We start from the raw sequence: 21,116 nt of genomic DNA on the forward strand, positions 1-21,116 counted from the left end.
AGCAGCGCATTGTGGCATGCACCTGTAGTCCCAGCTCCTCGGGAGGCTGAGATGGGAATGGGTCAAGGCTGCAGTGAGCTGTGATTGCACGACTGCACTCCAGCCTGGGCCACAGGGTGAGATCCTGTCTCAAAAAGAAGAGCAGATTGGGAAATAGGCAAGGAGAATTAGCCTAGGAGGAACCTTTACACCCTCCTGAGGGCCCTTCCGTGATTTCTTTCAGCATTCTTTCCTTTTGGAATCCTGTTATTTCTTCTTGAGGGTGACATCTTCTGCCATCCCAAGATGAATCCTGAGTATATTTTTCATAGTAACTTTTTTTTTTGTTAGGGGGACGGTCTCGCTCTGTCCCCCCAGGCTGGAGTGCAGTGGTGCCATCTTGGCTCACTGCAACCTCTGTCTCCTGGGCTCAAGTGATTCTCCTGCCTCAGCCTCCCGAGTAGCTGAGATTACAGGTGTGCACCACCACGCCCGGCTAATTTTTGTATTTTTATTAGAGATGGGGTTTCACCACGTTGGCCAGGGTTGTCTTGAACTCCTGGCCTCAAGTGATCTTCCTGCCTCAGCCCACCAAAGTCTTGGGATTACAGGCGTGAGCCACCACACCCAGCCTTTCCCATAGTAACTTTGAAAAGTTATAGAAATTAGGCTGATATACTGCAAATTATTTATTCAACAGTATTTATTGCTGATTGGTTGATTACTGATTAATAAATACTTGCTAGCCTGGATCATTGCTTCCTTCCATCCTGTTTTCCTGTTACACCCCAGCTATACGTTATTCAAACCATCAGCCTTCTCCCAGGCACTGCTGGAGACAGTCACTAAACTGTGGAACATAACTAAAAACAATAATGTTCTCCCACCTCCCTTAACTCTCAGCACTGCCTGGTGCAGTGTAAATTTATTTAGTTAACTTCCTCTGCCATTAGAGTAGCAAATGTCATTGAGTGCTTACTCTATGCTAGGAGCTAAGAACTTTGCATATATTATCTCTTTTAATCTTTATAATAACGTGTAGGTTCTGTTATCTTTGTTTTACAGTTGAAGAAATTGAGGCTTAGGGAAGTTAAGTTTTTCAGTCTCATAACTGGTCTATAACTGGTGGAGTTGGAGCTACAATCTATATTAACTTCAGAGCATGTGCCTCCCATTCCTGTAGTGGCTACTCTGAATATCTTTACCCAAACCCTCTCTTCTACCTCTTCATTCCTGTCAGCAAAGACCTTAGAGAGGCAGCACTGAGAGGTAGGTAAGAGTTTGGATGCTGGAGCCAGACCATCTGCTTTGAAGCTGGCTCTCACAGTGTTGTGTCCTTGTGCAGGTCAGTTAATTTCCCTGTGTCTCACTTTCCCACCTGGAAACTGAGACTCATAATACTCTCCATGGGATTGTTTTGAGGACTACATGGATTAATGTATGTGGATGCTTAGATGAATGGTGCCCAGAATGAACTAAGCAGTGAATGAATGTAGAGGGGAAAATAAACAAGAAAACATTTACTCTGACTCCTGTGCAGAAAGAAATTTAGAGGTTGTTAAGCCAGAGCCCTGTCATCTTCTGTCCTCACTCCCAGTGCTCTAACACCTGTACCTGCCTACCCATCTTTACCCTTTTTCTTAGAGAAAAGGTATCTCTAAAGTCCTACAGTGCTTTAAACCTTTGATACATCCTGATAAACACGGAAAATGATAATATTTGTTCAATACAGTGGGGTAAAAAGACTGCCTGTTTGAGGTGACTGGCTCAAGACTTTCAGTTCCCTGAAGCTCGGCTAAACTGCCCCAAGGGACTGAGTATTAACATTTCCACACCCATAAAGCATCAGCGCAGATACCGTATTCCCAGCACAGGTTGAGAAGCCCTGGCCCTAACCACTGACAACACTAACCCTTATCAAACTTGTAATTAAATCATTAATTATGGAATTCTTCTCAGATGTTTCTCCATGCTGGGAGAAACTATAAACTTCATCACTATGCCTATAAATGTTGGACCTATGTCCCACTAAAGTGGTGCCTTGTATGTAGGAAGTTCTTAGTGTTTGTTGGTGGAATCAGTATCTTTCTAATAGCTTTCTTTGTAACTTACATATTTGTCCATCTTTAAGAAAAAGAAAAAAAAAACTCACCTGCTTTGACTCTAGCCTTCTGTAATACTACCCCATATCTCATTCCCTTTTTAACAAAACATTGAAAGAAGGAAATCTATTGCTGTCATTTCACCTCTTACTCATTCTTCAGTGTCCTAAATAATCGTTTTCTTCCTTCACTGTTCCTTTAAAAGTGTTCTTAACTGGGCCACTGATGATCTACCTGCCAAATCCCGTAGTTATTTTTTGATCCTTATTTTATATTTGTGACAGTGTACACTCATCTTCTCTCTGCCTCCATTTTCCTCATTCCCTCCTGGTCTCCCCACTGTGTGTCAGCACAGTCTCCATTTCCTCTGCCTGTTTAAATGTTAGTTTACCCCAGGATTCCTTTTCTGGCTGCCTTCTTCTCTCATGCTGCATTCCTTCTGGGTGATATCATTCACACCCAAGGCTTCAGCTACCACCTCCTACGCTTGATGGTTCTAAAATCTATATATCCATTCTAGAGTTTCTCTCTCCTGTTGCCTGCTGGATATCTTCCCTTGTTTTTGACTTGCCATATGTAACAGTGCCAGACAAATGGCATTCATCCAACATTGAGCTAAAGCAGCCTTAGAGCCCATGAGATCCTTATTCCTACAGATGAAGAGACTGAGGACCAGACACGTATAGTGGCTTGCTCAGTGTCAGATAAATAGTTTGTAACAAAATGGGGAGGAAAACCTAAGTCTTTGGACACTGGGGCTTGAACACAAATTTATAAACTTATGCCAAACACAGAATGGTGATGTTTACTGCCTCATTGGAAAAACCCTCTTCCACTCTGGCCTAGGCAACCTGCTTTTGCGATCCCCATGCTGTGGCAGTGGCAGTACTCTCCTTACTTGTGTTTTTCCCTGTACATCTTTGGTTTCCAGAGCAGTATGAATTGGCTACCAACAAAATTCTTCATCTCTTTAAAAGTTTTCACTTTTTTTGTGCCTGCCAAAGGACATACTTAGATTTTGATCACTGTTAATTTTATCTAGACTATTGATAAAGATTGCCTGGCACATGCACCATTTAATTCAGATTCAGTGATTGGTATAGATGCTATTACTTATTGCCTGGTTTTAAAAAAATTGCTCCAATTGATACAAGAATAAAAGCAGAATAGTTGGAAAATAACTAGCTGTTAACGCTAGAAATGGTTTTCTAATCTTTAGAGAAAAATTACCAAGATAAAGGGGGAAAGAAGAAGCCATAATGAAATTACTTTTCTTCCCCTTGCCATTTTTTTTTTTTCTGAAAGTTTGGCAACATTTGTAATTACATGCACGTAGCACTGTTTTGTGCATAATGGCATGGTTTATTTACATACATTTACATATATGCATTTTAACTGATTTCTGCTCATTTCTGGTTTAGATATTTGTATACTCCTCTTTGAGACATCAGTTTTCCTTCTTTTAGGCCCTTAGCATCCAAAGGCACTAACTTTGTTGGCTCTTAGTGCTGAGTCTAGTACCATGATCTGAGTCTAGCACCGTGAAGCAACTTAAGTGATACTTGATGCATTCTGTCTTATTTTTTTAAGAGAGAATTTAACAACCCATAATTTTCTAGATAATCCTTTTAAAGGTAGTTATTCTTAGGACTTAAGGGTGGGGTTGGGGCTGGGGAGTTGTCAACTAAAACAAGTTGAGTATGTGCTGTGTGCCAGGGACTTTTGCATTCATTCTCTCATTGAAGACTCATCATAAACACTCAAGGTAGAAGTTATTCCAGTTTTACCTATTAGGAAGCTAAGGCACAAAGTTGTTAAGTAACTTGTCAAGAAGTAAGTAAATGGCAGACTCAGCATTCAAACCCAGATCTGTTTCATGCTAGAACCTGTGCTTTTTCTATGGACTGAACCATCCCCTGGATTCCACCTGTCCCTTTGAAACCTTCAGGTCATTATGTATAGCAAACGTCTTATTTGCAGGCATGGTTTTTCTAAGTGGACAAATAAACATACCTTTTGCATTAGATGGATTAATTTAACCAGCACCTGATGATGAGACTTACAGATCAGTTTCTCAGTGTTTTAAGTGTTTTACTTTGTTGCTTTTTGTTTGAACTTGCTTAGTGCCTTAGGTGAAATACCATTTGTAAGAAGTCACGTATGTTTGACCTAGAAAACAGGGCTGTGCAGCCAAAGCAATTCTATAGTATGTGTTTGCGGAGAAAGCAGTCTGTGCTTATTCTCTAGTTCTTGACATGGAAAATGTCTAGTCATTGTCCTAAATGAGGTGAGAGGATATCTAATGAGAATGGAAATTTGAATGTCCTGAAGTTAATTTCCTTGAAAAATTGTGTGTAAGATTAGCAAGGTTGAGTTAAAACTATAGCTTTTACAGACTGCCCGTTGAAGACTTTGAGAACCACTGATTTTATTCCAAAAAAAAAATTAGATAAAATAAAAATTTTCATCTTCTTTCAACAGATTGAAGTAGTTTAACAGAGCTTTATTTCTGGCTAAACTATGAAAATGTTGTATCTTTTTACTGTTTTCATCATAAGATTAATTCTACCTCTGTGTAGAAGGAAACTCCAGAGAGGTTTTAAAGTAATTCAAGGTTGCAAATTCTTTGGAATCCCGTTGGACACTTTCAATAAGATACAGCAAGAAAAATAGGGGAAGACAGAGGCCAGGAGCTGGTTTAAGGGTTAAGGTCCTTGTTTTGTATGACTGTGAGCTTCATTTCGTATGTTTGTGAGCCTTTCTAGATCACCTCTGGAAAGAGGATATTTGAAGATGGGCGGCTGCTATGTATGTTGCATTGGATGGAATTATCATTGTGAGGAGAACATGATAAAATATAATAATGAAATTTTTATCTTCTAGCCAGCATGTCCTGGATAGTATTCACATCCTCTGCCTTTTTCAGCTTTGCTTTAAGATTGCCCTCATTCACATTCTCGGCTATATTTTTATCTCTTTCTCTTTATTCGTCTACTTGTACCCCTCATGTATGAGTAGTGATAACCCTAATCCTATTCCCCATCTCCAGCCATAGCCAACACGAACCACCTTCCTGGTCTGAAATTTACATGTAAAGGATAGAATAGGATGATTAGATTCAGGTATAGATTTGAAGATGTTGACTCTTTATAAGTTTTATTTTAGTGTCTCATTTATTTCTCTCCTAATTACTCCTTAACAAAACAGAACAGCCACATTCTATGTAAATGAATATTTAGTAATGATGTGTAATGATTTTTTTTGCTATTTTTAAAACACCAATTGGACACAGTTTCCGTAGTTGGCTGTCTGGTTTAAAAGATGAAAGGGGTCGGGTGCAGTCGCTCATGCCTATATTCTTAGCACTTTGGGAGGCCAAGGCAGGTGGATCACTTGAGGTCAGGAGTTGGAGACCAGCCTGGCCAACATGATGAAACCCTGTCTTTACTAAAAAGATAAAAATTAGCTGGGAGTAGTGACACTTGCCTGTAGTCCCAGCTACTTGGGAAGCTGAGGCAGGAGAACTCTTGAACCCCAGAGGTGGAGGTTGCAGTGATCCAAGATTGCACCACTGCACTCCAGCCTGGGCAACAGAGAGAGATTGCGTTTCAAAAAAAAAAAAAAAAAGATGAAAGAGATTAAAAGAGACAGTTCAGCCAGGGTCCTGTTGAGGAGCAGAAGAATTGTTAATACATTTTGGAATGTCATCTATATTTTGAAGTGATTCATGATAATTGCTCATGTTGTTTATTTATGGACAACAGGTTTTATTTTTTAAAATTGCATCTGATTTAGGGGCCACCTACAAATAGCAACGGACAAAGAACAGTAAGAAAAAGGCAGAGATTCTAGTCTAGCTTAGGCAGGACATGTATATTTTCACATCTCAGTTTCTTGTTCTCATGAAGGTAATGCCTTTTCCATTTATTGAAGAAGGTTTTCAGCCAAATCGAATGAATTGATATCAGAATGCTTTGAAAAGTTAAAGAATAAAAAATAAAAAAATTTAAAAGAATGTTTCGAAAAGTTAGATTGGTGGTGGTGTTATATAGTGCCATTTTTTGAAGAGTGAAGTAAATTGATGGGCCCATGAGGCGACTATCAACCCTCAATGTCAAGTGTCTGAGGATTTTGTGGTGAGGCACAAATGGCCAAGTCCTGCCTCAGCTTAGGCTGCAGGAGCAGCAATAGGTCCATCTCTGTTCATCAGTGATTGAAATTACAGCTTCTATATCTGTTGTTCCAAGCATGCCACTCTTTTCCAAACTCTGGGTTTGATAAACTGTGCCTTCACCCTCAGTGTCTATCTCTCCTGATGGTCATCCTTTCAAGACCTAACCCAAGAGCAACTTTTGTGATGTCTTCTCAATCTTTCTGAAGTAGAATTTGGAGCGTCTCTCTAAAAATGAATATATGGTAGTGTTTAAGAGCAGGGGCTCTGGAGCCAATTCTGCCTGGATTCAGATCCTGATCACAGCACTTACTAGGTGTGACTGTAGGCAAATTGCTTAAACTTCTGTGCCTCACTGTCCTCCCTATAAAATGAGAAAAATGATGATAATATCACCTGATAGGGCTGTTGTGAGGCTCTTGGAACAGAGACTGATACATAGGAGGCCCTTGATAGGTGTTATTTTACTTATATGTTCTTTTTTTTTTTTTTTTTTTTTTTTTTTGAGGCGGAGTTTCACTCTTGTTGCCCAGGCTGGAGTGCAATGGCACGATCTCGGCTCACCACAACCTCCGCCTCCCAGGTTCAAGCAATTCTCCTGCCTCAGCCTCCCTAGTAGCTGGGATTATAGGCATGTGCCACTGCGCCCAGCTAATTTTGTATTTTTATTAGAGACGGAGTTTCTCCATGTTGGTCAGGCTGGTCTCGAACTCCCGACCTCAGGTGATCTACCCGCTCGGCCTCCCAAAGTGCTGGGATTACAGGCGTGAGCCACTGCGGCCGGCCTACTTATATGTTCTTATCGAGTATTATAATTTTCGTTACCATTCTCTCCTTGCTGCCATGGGACTTTGCACATAATCTTGAGTGTAGCACTTGCACTTTTATGGCAATATTTGTTTAGACTGGGAACTCCTTGAAGGTGAAGATACTATTTTATTTGTCTTTGCTTAGTGACCTGCATAGCATCCATTCAGTGCTCAAAAATGCTTTTCTTTCCTTCCCAAAGTCCCCCCCACCCTCCATCATCACCCCTGATTGCATAGCTGTGACTTTGAAGCAGGGTTGCATGGCACATGCTTTTTTATTTCCACTGGGGCAGGAAGTTTATGGCTGCAGCTGTAACCCTTGCTGTCTGTCCATTAAGATTGTTCCCAACAGAAAAAGTTATACATATGACTTGATGACCCTCCAGAATTTTTCAGATGTTGTGTTTATTTAGCCCCTAATTGCTCAAGGTACTGCACAAGGTCATAAACGAAAGTTACTTAGCATTGCCCCATTTCTCTGGGAGATAGGAATCCTGAACAACTACCAAACATGGCTCTGCCTGTACAGAGCCAGTCAGCAGCAGAGTAAAACTAGCAAACGACTAAGTGACTGTATCATTAGGAATTTATATCACCTTTCTGATAAGAGAATGAAAAGCCAGACCCAAACCAAATGTCTGCTCTGTAAAGCATTTCTTTCCCTACTCTGGCCAAGATTGCAATGCTACCTTCTGGGTTCCAGAAGGTGCTGCATTTGTGTGCATGTCTCCCATGGCGCTTAATTATGGAGTGTTAGTCATGTTTGTTTGCCTCTGCCTCTTCTCTGTGACATAATTGTCTACCCCTACCCCCACTTGGCCAGTAGGGTAGGCTTTTAGTCAATGTTTGTTGATGTTATTTTCTGTAGTCCAGACCCTATATTTTAAATCACAGTGAAAACTTTGCAAGGGAGAGACTCTTCCCCATTTAACAAATGTAGAAACTGAGGCTCTGCTGAGTGCATTAGCTCACACCTGTAATCCCAACACTTTGGGAGGCCAAGGCAGGAGGATTGCTTGAGCCCAGGAGTTTGAGACCAGCCTGGGCAATAGTGAGACCCTTGTCTCTATAAAAAAAAACTTTTAAAAAATTAGCTGGTTGTGATAGCACGCCCATCTGGTCCCAGCCACTCAGGAGGCTGAGGCAGGAGGGTCACTTGAGCCCACAAGTGAGCCATGATCGTGCCACTGCACTCCAGCCTGAGTGACAGAGTGAGAGCCTGTCTTAGAAAAAGAAAAAACAGATTTATCAAGAAATAAAACTTGTCAAGAGTCCTTTTGCCTCAAATGTGGTTCTGTCTAGCTCAGACCCTTGAGCTTCACCACAGCACGCTGTCACCCAACTCCCTGGTGTAAATACACACCTAACTGCTCACTACTTATGCGACTGTTCTCCTTACCACCTTGTGGCTTTTAGGAGGCTTGGGTGGCTGGCAGGCTCACGAACACCTTCTCACAGCCCTCTCTCAATCAACTTGAAGATGATTTGTGGGCCACTTGTGCCAAGCTATTTTCATGGTGAGGAGAGAAGTTGGAAACATATGTCCTTTATACTCAGTCTCACACATGTGTCTTTCTGTATGTCTGCTGCTGGCTGTTGAAGACTGTGGTAATTCTGATGCAGCTGGACAGTCTCACAGTGTGTGGGTCCCAGACTTGCCACGACCAGTCTCTTGTTGGTTTAGGTCAGTGTCTTCATACAAGGCTCTGTGCCTGCCTCCACTCCTGCCAAGCGCTGCAGGCACCTCGACAAAAGACGTTACTCTAGTGGGAGGGGAAGGCTAATCCTCCCTGTATTTGTTTATTTCTCAAAAAAACTTGAACAACAGGTTTACCTTAGACATACGCCATTTTAATGCAAATTTTATATAGGCATCATTATGATTCTCCTTCTTGTTCTATATGCCAGATGGCAAAAAGTCTGTTCTGAGTAGGAAAGCCTGTGGTGTGACTCAGTGTCTGAACTCCAGAGGTTCCATGCTCTCCCTTGAGGCTGGATAGCCCAGCCAACATTCTTCCCCCTCCTCCCAATCAGTTCCCTCCTCACATTCAGTCTGCAGAACCATCCAGCATACCCCGGACAGGATTCCTCACTGCAGCAATTTCCAAACTTGCCTGGCTTTAGGACTCATTGGAAGATGCTTGTTAGAAGTAGAGATTTCTGGATCTTAATTCAGACATAGTGCATCAGAGTCTCCATGGGAGGGGTCTGGGAATTTGTGTTTTTGCAAGTTCCTTGGGAGAATCTTAAAAATTGGACAAGGTTGGAAAACATTGCTGTAGTGCAGCAAAATCTGTGTACGTACAGGTGGTGAGGATGATTTAAGAGCACGGACTATAGGTGGCAACCACAGAAATGTGAAATAACAGATTCTCACTGAATTCTTTCTGTCTGGTCTTGCCCTCTAGCTAAGGGATGTATCTATATTCTGGCTTGGAGTTCTCTAGCTTTTAGTGCCTTGTGATTTATATACTGTTCCTCTCTTCAGGCAGTCCAAGCATTGCTTTTTTGTTCACCTTTAAGGTCTAGCTGTCAAGTTTTAGTAAACTTCTGGTCCACTAAATTCCATTCCCTGAGCCTTTCAGCTCTTGCTAAAGATCTCTTTTTCTCCCATTTCTAGTTTTCCACCCAAGTACACATGTCTCTTTGATTTATTGTTCTCTCACTGCCTCCATTTTATTAATTCATTCAGTCACTCGTTCAACAAGCGTCTATTGTGCCAGGCTGTGGGCGGGCTACAGCGATGAACAAGACACAATCCCTGCCCTCAAGTACACAGTCTAGCAGGGAGACATGGGGTGTAAACACATAATTAAAATACCAGTGGTGTGCTAAGTGCTATCACAGACATGTATGCAGATTTGTAGGCGCACTAGGAGGAAGTAGTGGAAGGCACCACAGAGGGGTGACTTTTGAGCAGGGTCTTGTAGTCAGAAAAGGGGGAGGGCATTTTAAAGTTACTGTTGGCCTAGCGTCGTAGTCCTCACATTCTCACTGCAGCTCAGCTTCTTCCAGGTCTCCTTAACTTCTTTGCTCGTTTGTGGATCTGATGGAGCTAATTGGCTGAACTAGACTCTCTTGATTGACCTCTTTCAAAACCTGAGGTGGTTAGTAGTTGATTAACGTCCAGGATGCCAAATCTAACAGATTGTCCCACGACCATTTACTGACAGTGCCTGACTGAGACTTAAGCACTGAAGAAAGCTTTTTAAAGGCCTTTCACTTTGTCACTTTGCCAGATGTGTTCTGAGCCATCAGAAGTGGCCTTTGTGCCAGGGTAGGGGGTGGAGGTAGGGGATCTTGTGAGTGGGGAATGGAACAGGAGAATGCTCTAGTATTTCTTTTACAATAAAAGACATGGTTTCCTGTTTCTAATGACGGTTTCCTTAGTAGGCTTCTGTACCCCTGTTAGCTGTATGTACTGTTTGAAATTCCCCGAAGTCTTGAGTTGGCTAATTTGAAAAGGTTTAATTAATTTTTTTTTAACAAAAATTCACAGTTTCTGTATTTCACTAGGGAAACAGATGAAGGACCATTGCGATTAAATTTGTATAGTGTAGTAAGTAGTCATGATTGAAGTTTTAAAATATTTATTGTTTCTTGAAATAATGTTCATTGTAGAAAAATTAGAAATAAGAGCAAAAAGGAAAGAAGGAAAAGAAACTATAAAACCACTTCATAATCTTGCAAGCCATAACTAACCACTGTTAATATTTTGGTGTGTAAACATGCACATTTTTCTAGTGCATACATAGAAAAAAAATTTTACATGTGTGCAAACACATTATTTTTTTTTTTTTTTTTTTTTTTTTTTGGAGACAGAGTTTCACTCTTGTTGCCTAGGCTGGAGTATAATGGCGTGATCTCGGCTCATCGCAGTAACCTCTGCTTCCTGAGTTCAAGCTATTCTCCTGCCTCAGCCTCCCAAGTAGCTGAGACTACAGGCACGTGCCACCACTCCCAGCTAATTTTTGTATTTTTAGCAGAGACGGGGTTTCACCATGTTGGCCAGGCTGGTCTTGAACTCCTGACCTCAGGTGATCTGCCTGCCTCGGCCTCCCAAAGTGCTGGGATTACAGGCGTGAGCCACCGCACCCAGCTATTTTTCTTTTCTTTTTTTTCCCCCATCTGATGACCTATCAAAAATATTATTCTTAAAATTGAATGTACTGCGTAAACCATCTTGTTAGCAAATATACACCTATGGACCATTCATTCTTAGAAAAATGTGTACTTTTGAGTTTATATAAATCAGGTTTATTTTTTAAAAAATTGAACTCTACTAAAGTATATAAAACAGGCCAGGTGTGGCTCATACCTGTAATTCTAGCACTTTGGGAGGCCAAGGCAAGAGGATTGCTTGAACCCAGAAGTTCAAGACCAGCCCGGACAACAAAGCGAGATTCTGTCTTGAGAAAAAATTTAAAAACTAGCCAGGCATGGTGGCACATGGCTATAGTCCCAGCCACTTGGGAGGCTGAGGTGAAGGTCCCTTGAGTCCAGGAATTTGAGGTTTGCCGTGAGCTATGATCACAACACTACACTCCCTCCGGCCTGGGTGATAGAGGGAGACCCTGCCTCCAAAATATATGTATCTACACACACACACACACACACACACACACACACACACCCCGTGAAAATCACCCAAGGATAAACAATTTAGTATATAGCCTTCCAGATTATTTTCTGTATATATGCAAACACAGCTCTTACTTTTTTTAAACAAAATTTTAATTTTTTACAGAATCATATTATGTTATACCTAGTGTTCTGCAGCTTGCCTTTTACACATAATGTATTACATCTCCCGTGGCAATATATTTGGATTACTTGCACATTATTACATAGATTAGGGTTTTTCATTCTCAGCACTATTGGCATTTGGTCTGGATAAATCTTTGTTGTAGGACATTGCAGGATGTTAGCAGCATCCCTCGCCTCTATCCCCTAGATGCCAGTAGCACCTCTTCTACCATGGTGACAAAAATGTTTCCCAACATTGTCACATGTCTCTTGGGGGACAAAACTCTCCTAGTTGAAAGCCACTGATATAGATGGTCTATAATATAAGCATGTAGATTGCTGCCAGTTTGTTTTTTTACTGTAAACAATAGAGCACAGGATACTTACTGATTTTTGTGCACGTGTGTGAATATTATCATTGAATAAATTCTTAGGAGTACAGCTGCTGAATCAATTTTGATAGAAAATTGCAAATTAAGAGGATTGTATCATTTTATTTTTCAACTGTATCCCAATGATTCCAAATCTCTCTTTCCTGAGTTCTAGATCCATAAAACCAACTGTTGATTAGCCGTCTCTTCTTGTGCGTCCCACAGGCCTGTCCTAAGCTTAACTCTTTTCTTCGACCTCACCAAACACACACCTCAAACAAGAAACCAGCTCCACCCTACTTTCTTTCTTTTTTCCTAAGACAGTCTTGCTCTGTCACCCAGGCTGGAGTGCAGTGGCGCGATCGCGGCTCACTGCAACCTCCACCTCCTGGGTTCAAGCAATTCTTCTGCCTCAGTCTCCTGAGTAGCTGGGATTACAGACATGCACCACCACACCCAGCTAATTTTTTGTATTTTTAGTAGAGACAGGATTTCACTGTGTTGGCCAGGTTGGTCTTGAACTCCTGACCTTGTCTGATCCACCCGCCTCGACCTACTGAAGTGCTGGGATTACAGGCATGAGCCACTGCACCCAGCTCCTACTTTCAACCAGTCAGCAAATCCTGTGGTATTCCTCTTAATTCATTCACTTCGTTCATCCCTTCTACCACTATCTTTAATTCAAGTTACTACTTACTCTTACCCAGATCTCTGTGGTAGCACTGGAGCAACATCTACTCCTTCTGGTTTTTAGTCTTGGTTCCTGACAACGCATTCTCCTAGCAAGGGTGAACTTGCTGCAGTGCAGTGTTCTGCTCTAGCCCTTTTCAGTGATCCCTGCTTCCTCTCCACCATCCACTGCAGCATTGCAGGCTGAGGCCAACAGCACCTGACATTTATCACCCTTGATTGCAAATTTGTATCCATCAAACATGCTTTTTTCCCCTCATAAGTGAATATTAAAATTTTGAATGTTTAAAGTACTTTTTATGCCACAATTTGACTTTTTTTCCTGTTTTATATATTAGGTTCTATGTAAGGCTTCACGGTAAATAAAGTTATCTCTTATTTTAAAACGTTCTTTTTCAGAAAGCAGTGCTCTGTCATGTCACCTCCCCACATATCTTTCATCCCTCAGCTTTAAATCACTCTTTCTCCCTTAACTTCCTCTTGTTTCTCTGCATTTCCTGTTCCTTTTAACCCTGCTCTCTACTCATCCATCTATTCCCGTTTCCTTAGTATCAAGTCCATTTCTTGCCACTTCAACTACAGATTTTCTCCTGTATTTATCAGTTTATCCTTATTGCATTTGTTGGTATATGCACTAATTTGTGTGTGCATCATACATACTTTTAAATTTAACCTTGTGGAAAAGAGAGCCACATGAATAAATAAGACAAAGCATTAAACTAAGGGGAGAGGGTGTGAGAATTCTAGTCCCAGGTTCCAGCACAGGTGTTAGGGTACAGAAAGCCCTTTTAATTATACCATCCAGAGCCTGAACTTTGTCTTCTCTTACTTTTATGTGGTTCTGTATAGCAATGTAAGTGAATACCTCAGAAACTAGTTGTACTCATTTGATAAAGTGAAACTCCAGAGAGAAATCATTGTCAGCCTTGCTGCATTCCATTTTGGGATATCTTAAATACCAAGGAAGCTGGGGATGCCTGGGAACTTGGGGATCTCTGTCATGGTATACAGCATATTGCTATGCAAGATTGGTTTTGGGACAAGCTCTATAGTATTCTACAGGAAGTCAGCTCCAAGCCTTTGGGAAATCATACATAGCAAAATCCTTGGCAAAGAACCATACATCTCCCCACCCCAACCCCCTGCCTCTATATGGGGTAGTTCTATAACTCTGTAATTAATTTTATTTTTACGGTGGAAAACCACAGAGTAAGAATAATGCATAACCTATTTCTGTTTCTTGCTATTTTAGGGGACATCACCCAGAAGGGCTATGAAAAGAAAAGGTCCAAACTCCTATCTCCTTACAGCCCGCAGACACAAGGTAGGCAATAAAATATGGTTTCAACTTTTTCAGTATTTTTACACCAAAAAGATGCTGTCTTACAAGACCTCTATCATTTTTTCGTTCCTGTTTTTCCCTCCCTCCCTCACCAGGGGAGAGGGAAAAAACGGAAGGAAAGAAAAGAGGAAATGAATCTTAATTGAGCATCTGCTGTGTGCTAGGCGCTTTTAAAAATACCTAAGGTCATCAAATAATTTACACAGAACTTGGGTGGTAGTGTGTGAAAGACTATGCATAACTGAGATGATTCCGTGGCAGAAAATTCCAAGCCATGGAAACACCACATCGTATTTATGATGGTGCACAAACTGTGATGAAGAAGAGCAAGAGGGAGGAAGGAAGGACAGATCTAGTATCTAATGGCAATACTTGAGGATTAGGGGGCACAACCCTAAATGAACTTATAGACTAATTCAAAGCCAGACCCACTGCTTCTATAGAGAGACTAGCACATTGTTTATATATCAGAAAGTCCTGAGTTAATTTCATGCTTAATTCCAAAGGGGTTGCTATAACCTTTGCCTCTAAGCAAGGCTGTCTCTAAACAATTGTCATATTTTTTTGGCCGGGTGCTGTGGCTCAACGCCTGTAATCCCAGCACTTTGGGAGGCTGAGGCGGGCGGATCATGAAGTCAGGAGATCGAGACCACGGTGAAACCTTGTCTCTACTAAAAATACAAAAAATTAGCCTGGCGCGGTGGCAGGTACAAGTCCAGCTACTTGGGAGGCTCAGGCAGGAGAATGGAGTGAACCCGGGAGGCAGAGCTTGCAGTAAGCTATAGATCGCGCCACTGCACTCCAACCTGGGCGACAGAGCGAGACTCTGTCTCCAAAAAAAAAAAAAAAAAAAAATCGTCATATATTTAAAGTTACTCAGATTGCGGGATTTCCTTTGATAGCCTATTTCTCCTTTAATCACTTTTACTATAGAGTGTTTTGTGTTTATTTCTGATTTTCTCCCCGCTTCAACCAGAGTGTGTTTCTGCAAGCCTGTTCTTTGTGGAACGAATGGCTTTTTTTTTTTTTTTTTTTTTTTTTTTTTTGCTGAATTATAAATACCATGAGGACTTTGTATCTCCCGCAGTTCTCATAGTAAGCTTTGCACAGGGTTTATGGTCTGTAAATATTGTTGAATTAACAGTGGAATAAATAAATGAATAAATAATGGTGGTATACCCATATATTTCACTGACGTGCTTGTTTTATTTCCTGTATTGTTCTTGGAAATACCTTCATAGAGAAACTAGTAGGTCAATACACTAACAGCTAATTTAAGATATCTCAATGAATAGGTGTATGTAGAAATGAATTGAGAGAGAAGAGATGGAAGTTGGGCCAGCGACAGCGAATGAAAAGCCAGCTTTTGCTGAGCAAGGCGTGACCTAGGGGTTGGGGAGGTTAGCCTGAGTTGCTGCTTATTGTGGATCTGGCCCATGCCTCTGAAGGCCCAGAGATTTACTTGAGTCACTTGGTGTAAAAGCAATAGCTCAGCAAGAGGTATAACTGTAAAAAGGACCACAATTTGTTATCCATAGTCAGGCTACGCAGAAACCAAATCATGTTCAAAAATCAATTTATGAATTTACTATGAGAAATTTTTATTTTAGACAGAGTCTTGCTCTGTCACCCAGGCTGAAGTGCAGTGGTGCGATCATGGTTCACTAGAGCCTCAATCTTTCGGGTTCAAGTGATCCTCCTGCCTCAGCCTCCTGAGTAGCTGGAACTACAGGTGTGTGTAGAGTTGGGGTCTCACTTTATTGCCCAGGCCGGTCTTGAACTCCTGAGCTCAAGCAGTGTACTGCCACCTCAGCCTCCCAGAGTATTGGGGTTATAGATGTGAGCCATCACACATGGCCTATTATGAGAAATCTGTATGGTCAGCACATACTTGCCCCATGAGCAAGCCTATAAGGGGAACCAAATCATTTGCTTAGTGAGCATGGATTTGATGAATCAGTTGTTTAATTGCAGTAGGCCAAGGGAGTGTGGCATATCCCTCCCCCAGTAGGGATGGCCTTGCAGGTGACCTCACAGGGGAAATAGAAGGCATATGATGACAACTCCTTCAACTTCCTGATGCCACACTCCCACATCTGTGCCCTTCCATGATTACTTCCTTCCTTCTGGTTAAAAAGATTATCTGTCCCTCTGGGCCAAGGACAGTCCTTCTACCTATGCTTTGGATCCCAACCCCTCCTCCTTTTCCACAAACCTTATACTATCCAATGGCACCAAAGATAGGGCAGTGAGAGCAGTCTACCTGGGTGCAGTCAGTAAGGCACAGTGTCTGTAGAGAACTTAAAAAGCAGTGATGGGCCGGGCGTGGAGGCTCACGCCTGTAATTCCAGCACTTCGGTAGGCCAAGGTGGGTGGATCACCTGAGGTCGAGTTCAAGACCAGCCTGGCCAACATGGTGAAACCCCATCTCTACTAAAAATATAAGAATTAGCCGGGTGTGGTGCCGCACACCTGTAATCTCAGCTACTCGGGACGCTGAGGCAGGAGAATCGCTTGAACACAGGAGGCAGAGGTTGCAGTGAAGCAAGATCGTGTCACTGCACTCCAGCCTGGGCCACAGAGCAAGACTCCATCTCAATAAATAAATAAATAAATAGCAATGATGAAAACGACAATTGATCTGCTCTTTACTAAAAAGTATCACTGTGTGCAGCAATTCTAAACACTGTAATAAAGACCTCTCCTGCTGAGGCAGACAGCTGCATTGTCCCCTTAGTATGCCATTGCTGTCAGGTCCTCATCTCTCTCGTACAGTCATTCTCTCTCTCTCATACAGTCACTCTCTCTCAGCCATATTCATCCCTCAGCAGTTCATCATGCTTGTTACTGTCTATTTAAAAAAAAAAAATCCTCCATGTACTTGTCAGCCACTTCCATTTTCACCCTCTTTGTTGCCCCTTTCTAATCAAACTGCTCAGAACTGTCTATATTTACACTATTTTCTCAAATGCTCACTTCTCAGCCCATTTTAGTTCCTTCTGGAGCTACTGCCATCTAATCTCAGTAGTATTCAGCACCCTGTCTCTCAAAACTCTTATTTTGAATCTCTTTTTTTCTTTCATTCTTGTTTTTGTTTTGAGACAAGGTCTGGCTGTGTTGCCCAGGCTGGAGTGCAGTGGTGTGATCTGGGTTGATTGCAACCTCTGCCTCCCAGGCTCAAGCGATCCTCCCACCTCACCCTCCCAAGTAGCTGGGACTACAGGTGTGAGCTCCCACACCCAGCTAATTTTTGTATTTTTTTGTAGAGACAGGGTTTTGCCATGTTGTCCAGGCTGGTGTTGAACTACTGAGCTTAAGCAATCCATCCGTCTTCGCCTCCCACAATGCTGAGATTACAGGCATAAGCCACCATGCCCTGCCCACTCTTCTTATTTTCTTACCCTTCACTTCCTGCTGCTCCTAGTCTTTCTTACAGGCTCATTTTTGTCTGTTCAATGTTAGATTTCTCAAGTTGAGGACCAAGACCTCTTGCCTTCTCACTCTGTATCAGTGGTTTCTCAAATTGTAGCAAGCCCTCAGAATCACTGGAGGGCTTGTTAATACACAGACTGCAGGGCCCCATTTTCAGGGTTTCTGATTCATCTGGTCCAGGGTGAGGCCTGAGAATTAGCATTTTTGTTAATTTCCCAGGTAATGTTGAGCTTGGTGGTCCAGGGACCACACTTTGAGAACCAGTGCTGTATCTCTCTAAATTATTTCAGCCACCCCTGTGACTTTAATTATCATTCGAATTCAGATAACTCCTAAGTATGTATCTTCAACCCAGATCTCTTCCGAGCCCCTGATCCATAGATCCAACTGTATACTTAACATCTCCACTTATATACCTTAAAGGCATCACCATTTCAACATATCCAAAATTTAAATTTATGACTTCTCCACCCTACATCTACCACCACTACTAACCCCTCCCTGCACACATTCCCCAGAAAACCAACTACAACCTGCTCCTGTGCTTCTAGTTTTCCCTTCTGAGTGAATACAACTCACATTCATAAGCCCAGCAAGTTACAGGCTTAAAAGTCATCCTTAATGTCCCTATCTTCCTTCCCTTCTTTGGTTACCAAGTCCTATCAGTTTTCTGTTTCTTCTTGAGCCAGTTTTGGTAAACTCAATTTTTTTTTTTTTTTTGAGACGGAGTCTCGCTCTGTCACCCAGGCTGGAGTGCAGTGGCGCGGTCTCGGCTCACTGCAACCTCTGCCTCCTGGGTTCAAGTGATTCTCCTGCTTCAGCCTCCCAAGTAGCTGAGATTACAGGCGACTGCCACCACACGGCTAATTTTTGTATTTTTAGTAGAGACAGGGTTTCACCATGTTGGCCAGGATGGTCTCAATCTCCTGACCTCATGATCCACCCGCCTCGGCCTCCCAGAGTGCTGGGATTGCAGGCATGAGCCACCGCGCCTGGCCCTAGTTCAAGTGATTCTTGTGCCTCACCTTCCCCAGTAGCTGGGATTACAGGTGTTGCCACCACGCTCAGCTAATTTTTGTATTTTTAGTAGAGACGGGGTTTCACCATGTTGCCCAGGTTGGTCTCGAACTCCTGACCTCAGGTGATTTGCCCGCCTCAGCCTCCCAAATTGCTGGAATTACAAGCATGAGCCACTATGCCTGGCTCAATTTGCTGCTTCTTAAAGCACATTTTTTAGTAGCCAAATACTTTAGTGAGGGTCTCTCAGTGGTAAATTCTTTCATTTTGTGTTTTTCACTTTATTTGACCATTTTGTTCATTAACAATGTCCTTCCCAAAAAGGGGTGGGTTGTAGGGTTGGGTAATTTATGTTATATAGATTCCATGTCAAAATAAGAGATGACCCTTTGGCATATTTACCCAATATATCTTTGTAAATGTTGAAGAAAGTCATTTAATTTGACTTTTTCCCCCCCTAAATAGAGAGAAGGTCTCACTGTGTTGCCCAGGCTGGTCTTGAACTCCTGAGCTCAAGTGATCCTCCCGCCTCCACCTTCCAAAAGTGCTAGGATTATAGGTGTGAGCTACCACATCTCCCTAGTTTGACTTTTTAAATGGCATTGGAATGCAAATTTAAACTTTATTAAAGTTTAGTAGAGTCCGGCTGGGTGCAGTGGCTCACGCCTGTAATCCTGGCACTTTGGGAGGCCGAGGCAGCCAGATCACCTGAGGTCAGGAGTTCAAGACCAGCCTGACCAACATGGAGAAACCCCATCTCTACTAAAAATACAAAATTAGCCAGGCATGGTGGCGCATGCCTGTAATCGAGCTACTTGGGAGGCTGAAGCATGAGAATCGTTTGAATCTGGGAGGCGGAGATTGCAGTGAGCCGAGATTGTGCCACTGCATGCCAGCCAGGGTGACAGAGCGAGACTCTGTCTCAAAAAAAAAAAAAAAAAGTAACATTCTCACGACTATCTTTTTATTTATTTATTATTATTATTTTTGAGATAGAGTCTTGCTCTGTTGCCCAGGCTGGAGTGCAGTGGCGTGATCTCGGCTCACTGCAACCTCCACCTCCCAGGATCATGTGATTCTCCTGCTTCAGCCTCCTGAGTAGCCAGGATTACAGGCGTGTGCTACCACACCCAGCTAATTTTTGTATTTTCAGTAGAGACAAGGTTTCACCATGTTGGCCAGGCTGGTCTCGAACTCCAGACCTCAAGTAATCTGCCTCCCTTGACCTCCCAAAGTGCTGAGATTACAGGCGTGAGCCACTGCACCTGGCCTAATCACTAGTGTCTTTTTATTTTTTTATTTTTTATTTTTTATTTTTTTTTGAGACAGAGTCTCGCTCTGTCGCCCAGGCTGGAGTGCTGTGGCCGGATCTCAGCTCACTGCAAGCTCCGCCTCCCGGGTTCCCGCCATTCTCCTGCTTCAGCCTCCCGAGTAGCTGGGACTACAGGCGCCCGCCACCTCGCCCGGCTAGTTTTTTGTATTTTTTAGTAGAGACGGGGTTTCACCGTGTTAGCCAGGATGGTCTCGATCTCCTGACCTCGTGATCCGCCCGTCTCGGCCTCCCAAAGTGCTGGGATTACAGGCTTGAGCCACCGCGCCCGGCAACTAGTGTCTTTTTAAATAAAAAGTTAATACTGCAACATTTTATTACTGGGATTATTATGTGCACATGCTCCTTACCTAAAAATTTAGTGAGTGATTTTTTTTTCTTAAAAAAAAAAAAAAAAAGTAAGACCAGGCGCAGTGGCTCACACCTGTAATCACAGCACTTTGGGAGGCCGAGGCGGGCGGATCACGAGGTCAAGAGCTCGAGACCATCCTGGCCAACATGGTGAAACCCCGTCTCTACTAAAAATACAAAAAGTAGCCAGGCGTGGTAGCAGGCACCTGTAGTCCCGGCTGCTCAGGAGGCTGAGGCAGGAGAATGGCGTGAACTCAGGAGGCAGAGCTGGCAGTAAGCCGAGATCGCACCACTGCACTCCAGCCTGGGTGACAGAGTGAGACTCCATCTAGAAAAAAAAAAAAAAAGAGGAATTAGAGACGGGGTCTTGCTATGTTGCCCAGGCTGGTCTCAAACTCCTGGGCTCAAGCGATCCTCCTGCCTCAGCCTCCTCAAGTTCTGGGATTACAGGTGTGAGCCACCTCTCCCTGCCTTGTGAATGATTTTTTTGTGTGTGGAATTGATTTGTAGTTATCTTGGGTTGCATATTTATGTATATTTTATATTTCTTTTCTCAAATGTTACATAAATCTTTAAAACAGGACTTCAGAAAAAATTAACTGTAACAGGAAATATGGAAGATAACGCAAGTTTTAAGAAAATATTTAAATAGTAATGGAGCGCTCGCTTTGGCAGTACATATACAAAAACTAGAACAATATAGAGAAGATTAGTATAGCCCCTGTGCAATGATGACATGCAAATTCATGAAGCGTTTCATCTTTTTAGAACATTAG

General features: G+C 42.4%; 1 protein-coding gene and 1 non-coding gene across 6 annotated transcripts in view; both read left to right on the plus strand.

The window, feature by feature from the left end:
* DIP2B (disco interacting protein 2 homolog B) overlaps positions 1-21,116 on the plus strand; it is a 255,922-nt gene that overhangs the window by 111,581 nt on the left and 123,225 nt on the right. For all 5 annotated transcript variants that reach the window (XM_050748648.1, XM_050748650.1, XM_050748649.1 and 2 more), the window contains exon 2: positions 14,121-14,192. In XM_050748648.1, the coding sequence (XP_050604605.1) occupies positions 14,121-14,192 (72 nt within the window). The remainder of the gene's footprint in view (positions 1-14,120; positions 14,193-21,116) is intronic.
* On the plus strand, positions 21,000-21,106 carry LOC126931829 (U6 spliceosomal RNA). Its single transcript, XR_007717943.1, has one exon. It is a non-coding gene; the product is annotated as a U6 spliceosomal RNA (small nuclear RNA).

Source organism: Macaca thibetana, chromosome 11 (assembly GCF_024542745.1).
Source record: "Macaca thibetana thibetana isolate TM-01 chromosome 11, ASM2454274v1, whole genome shotgun sequence".
In the NCBI taxonomy this organism is placed as follows: Eukaryota; Metazoa; Chordata; class Mammalia; order Primates; family Cercopithecidae; genus Macaca; species Macaca thibetana.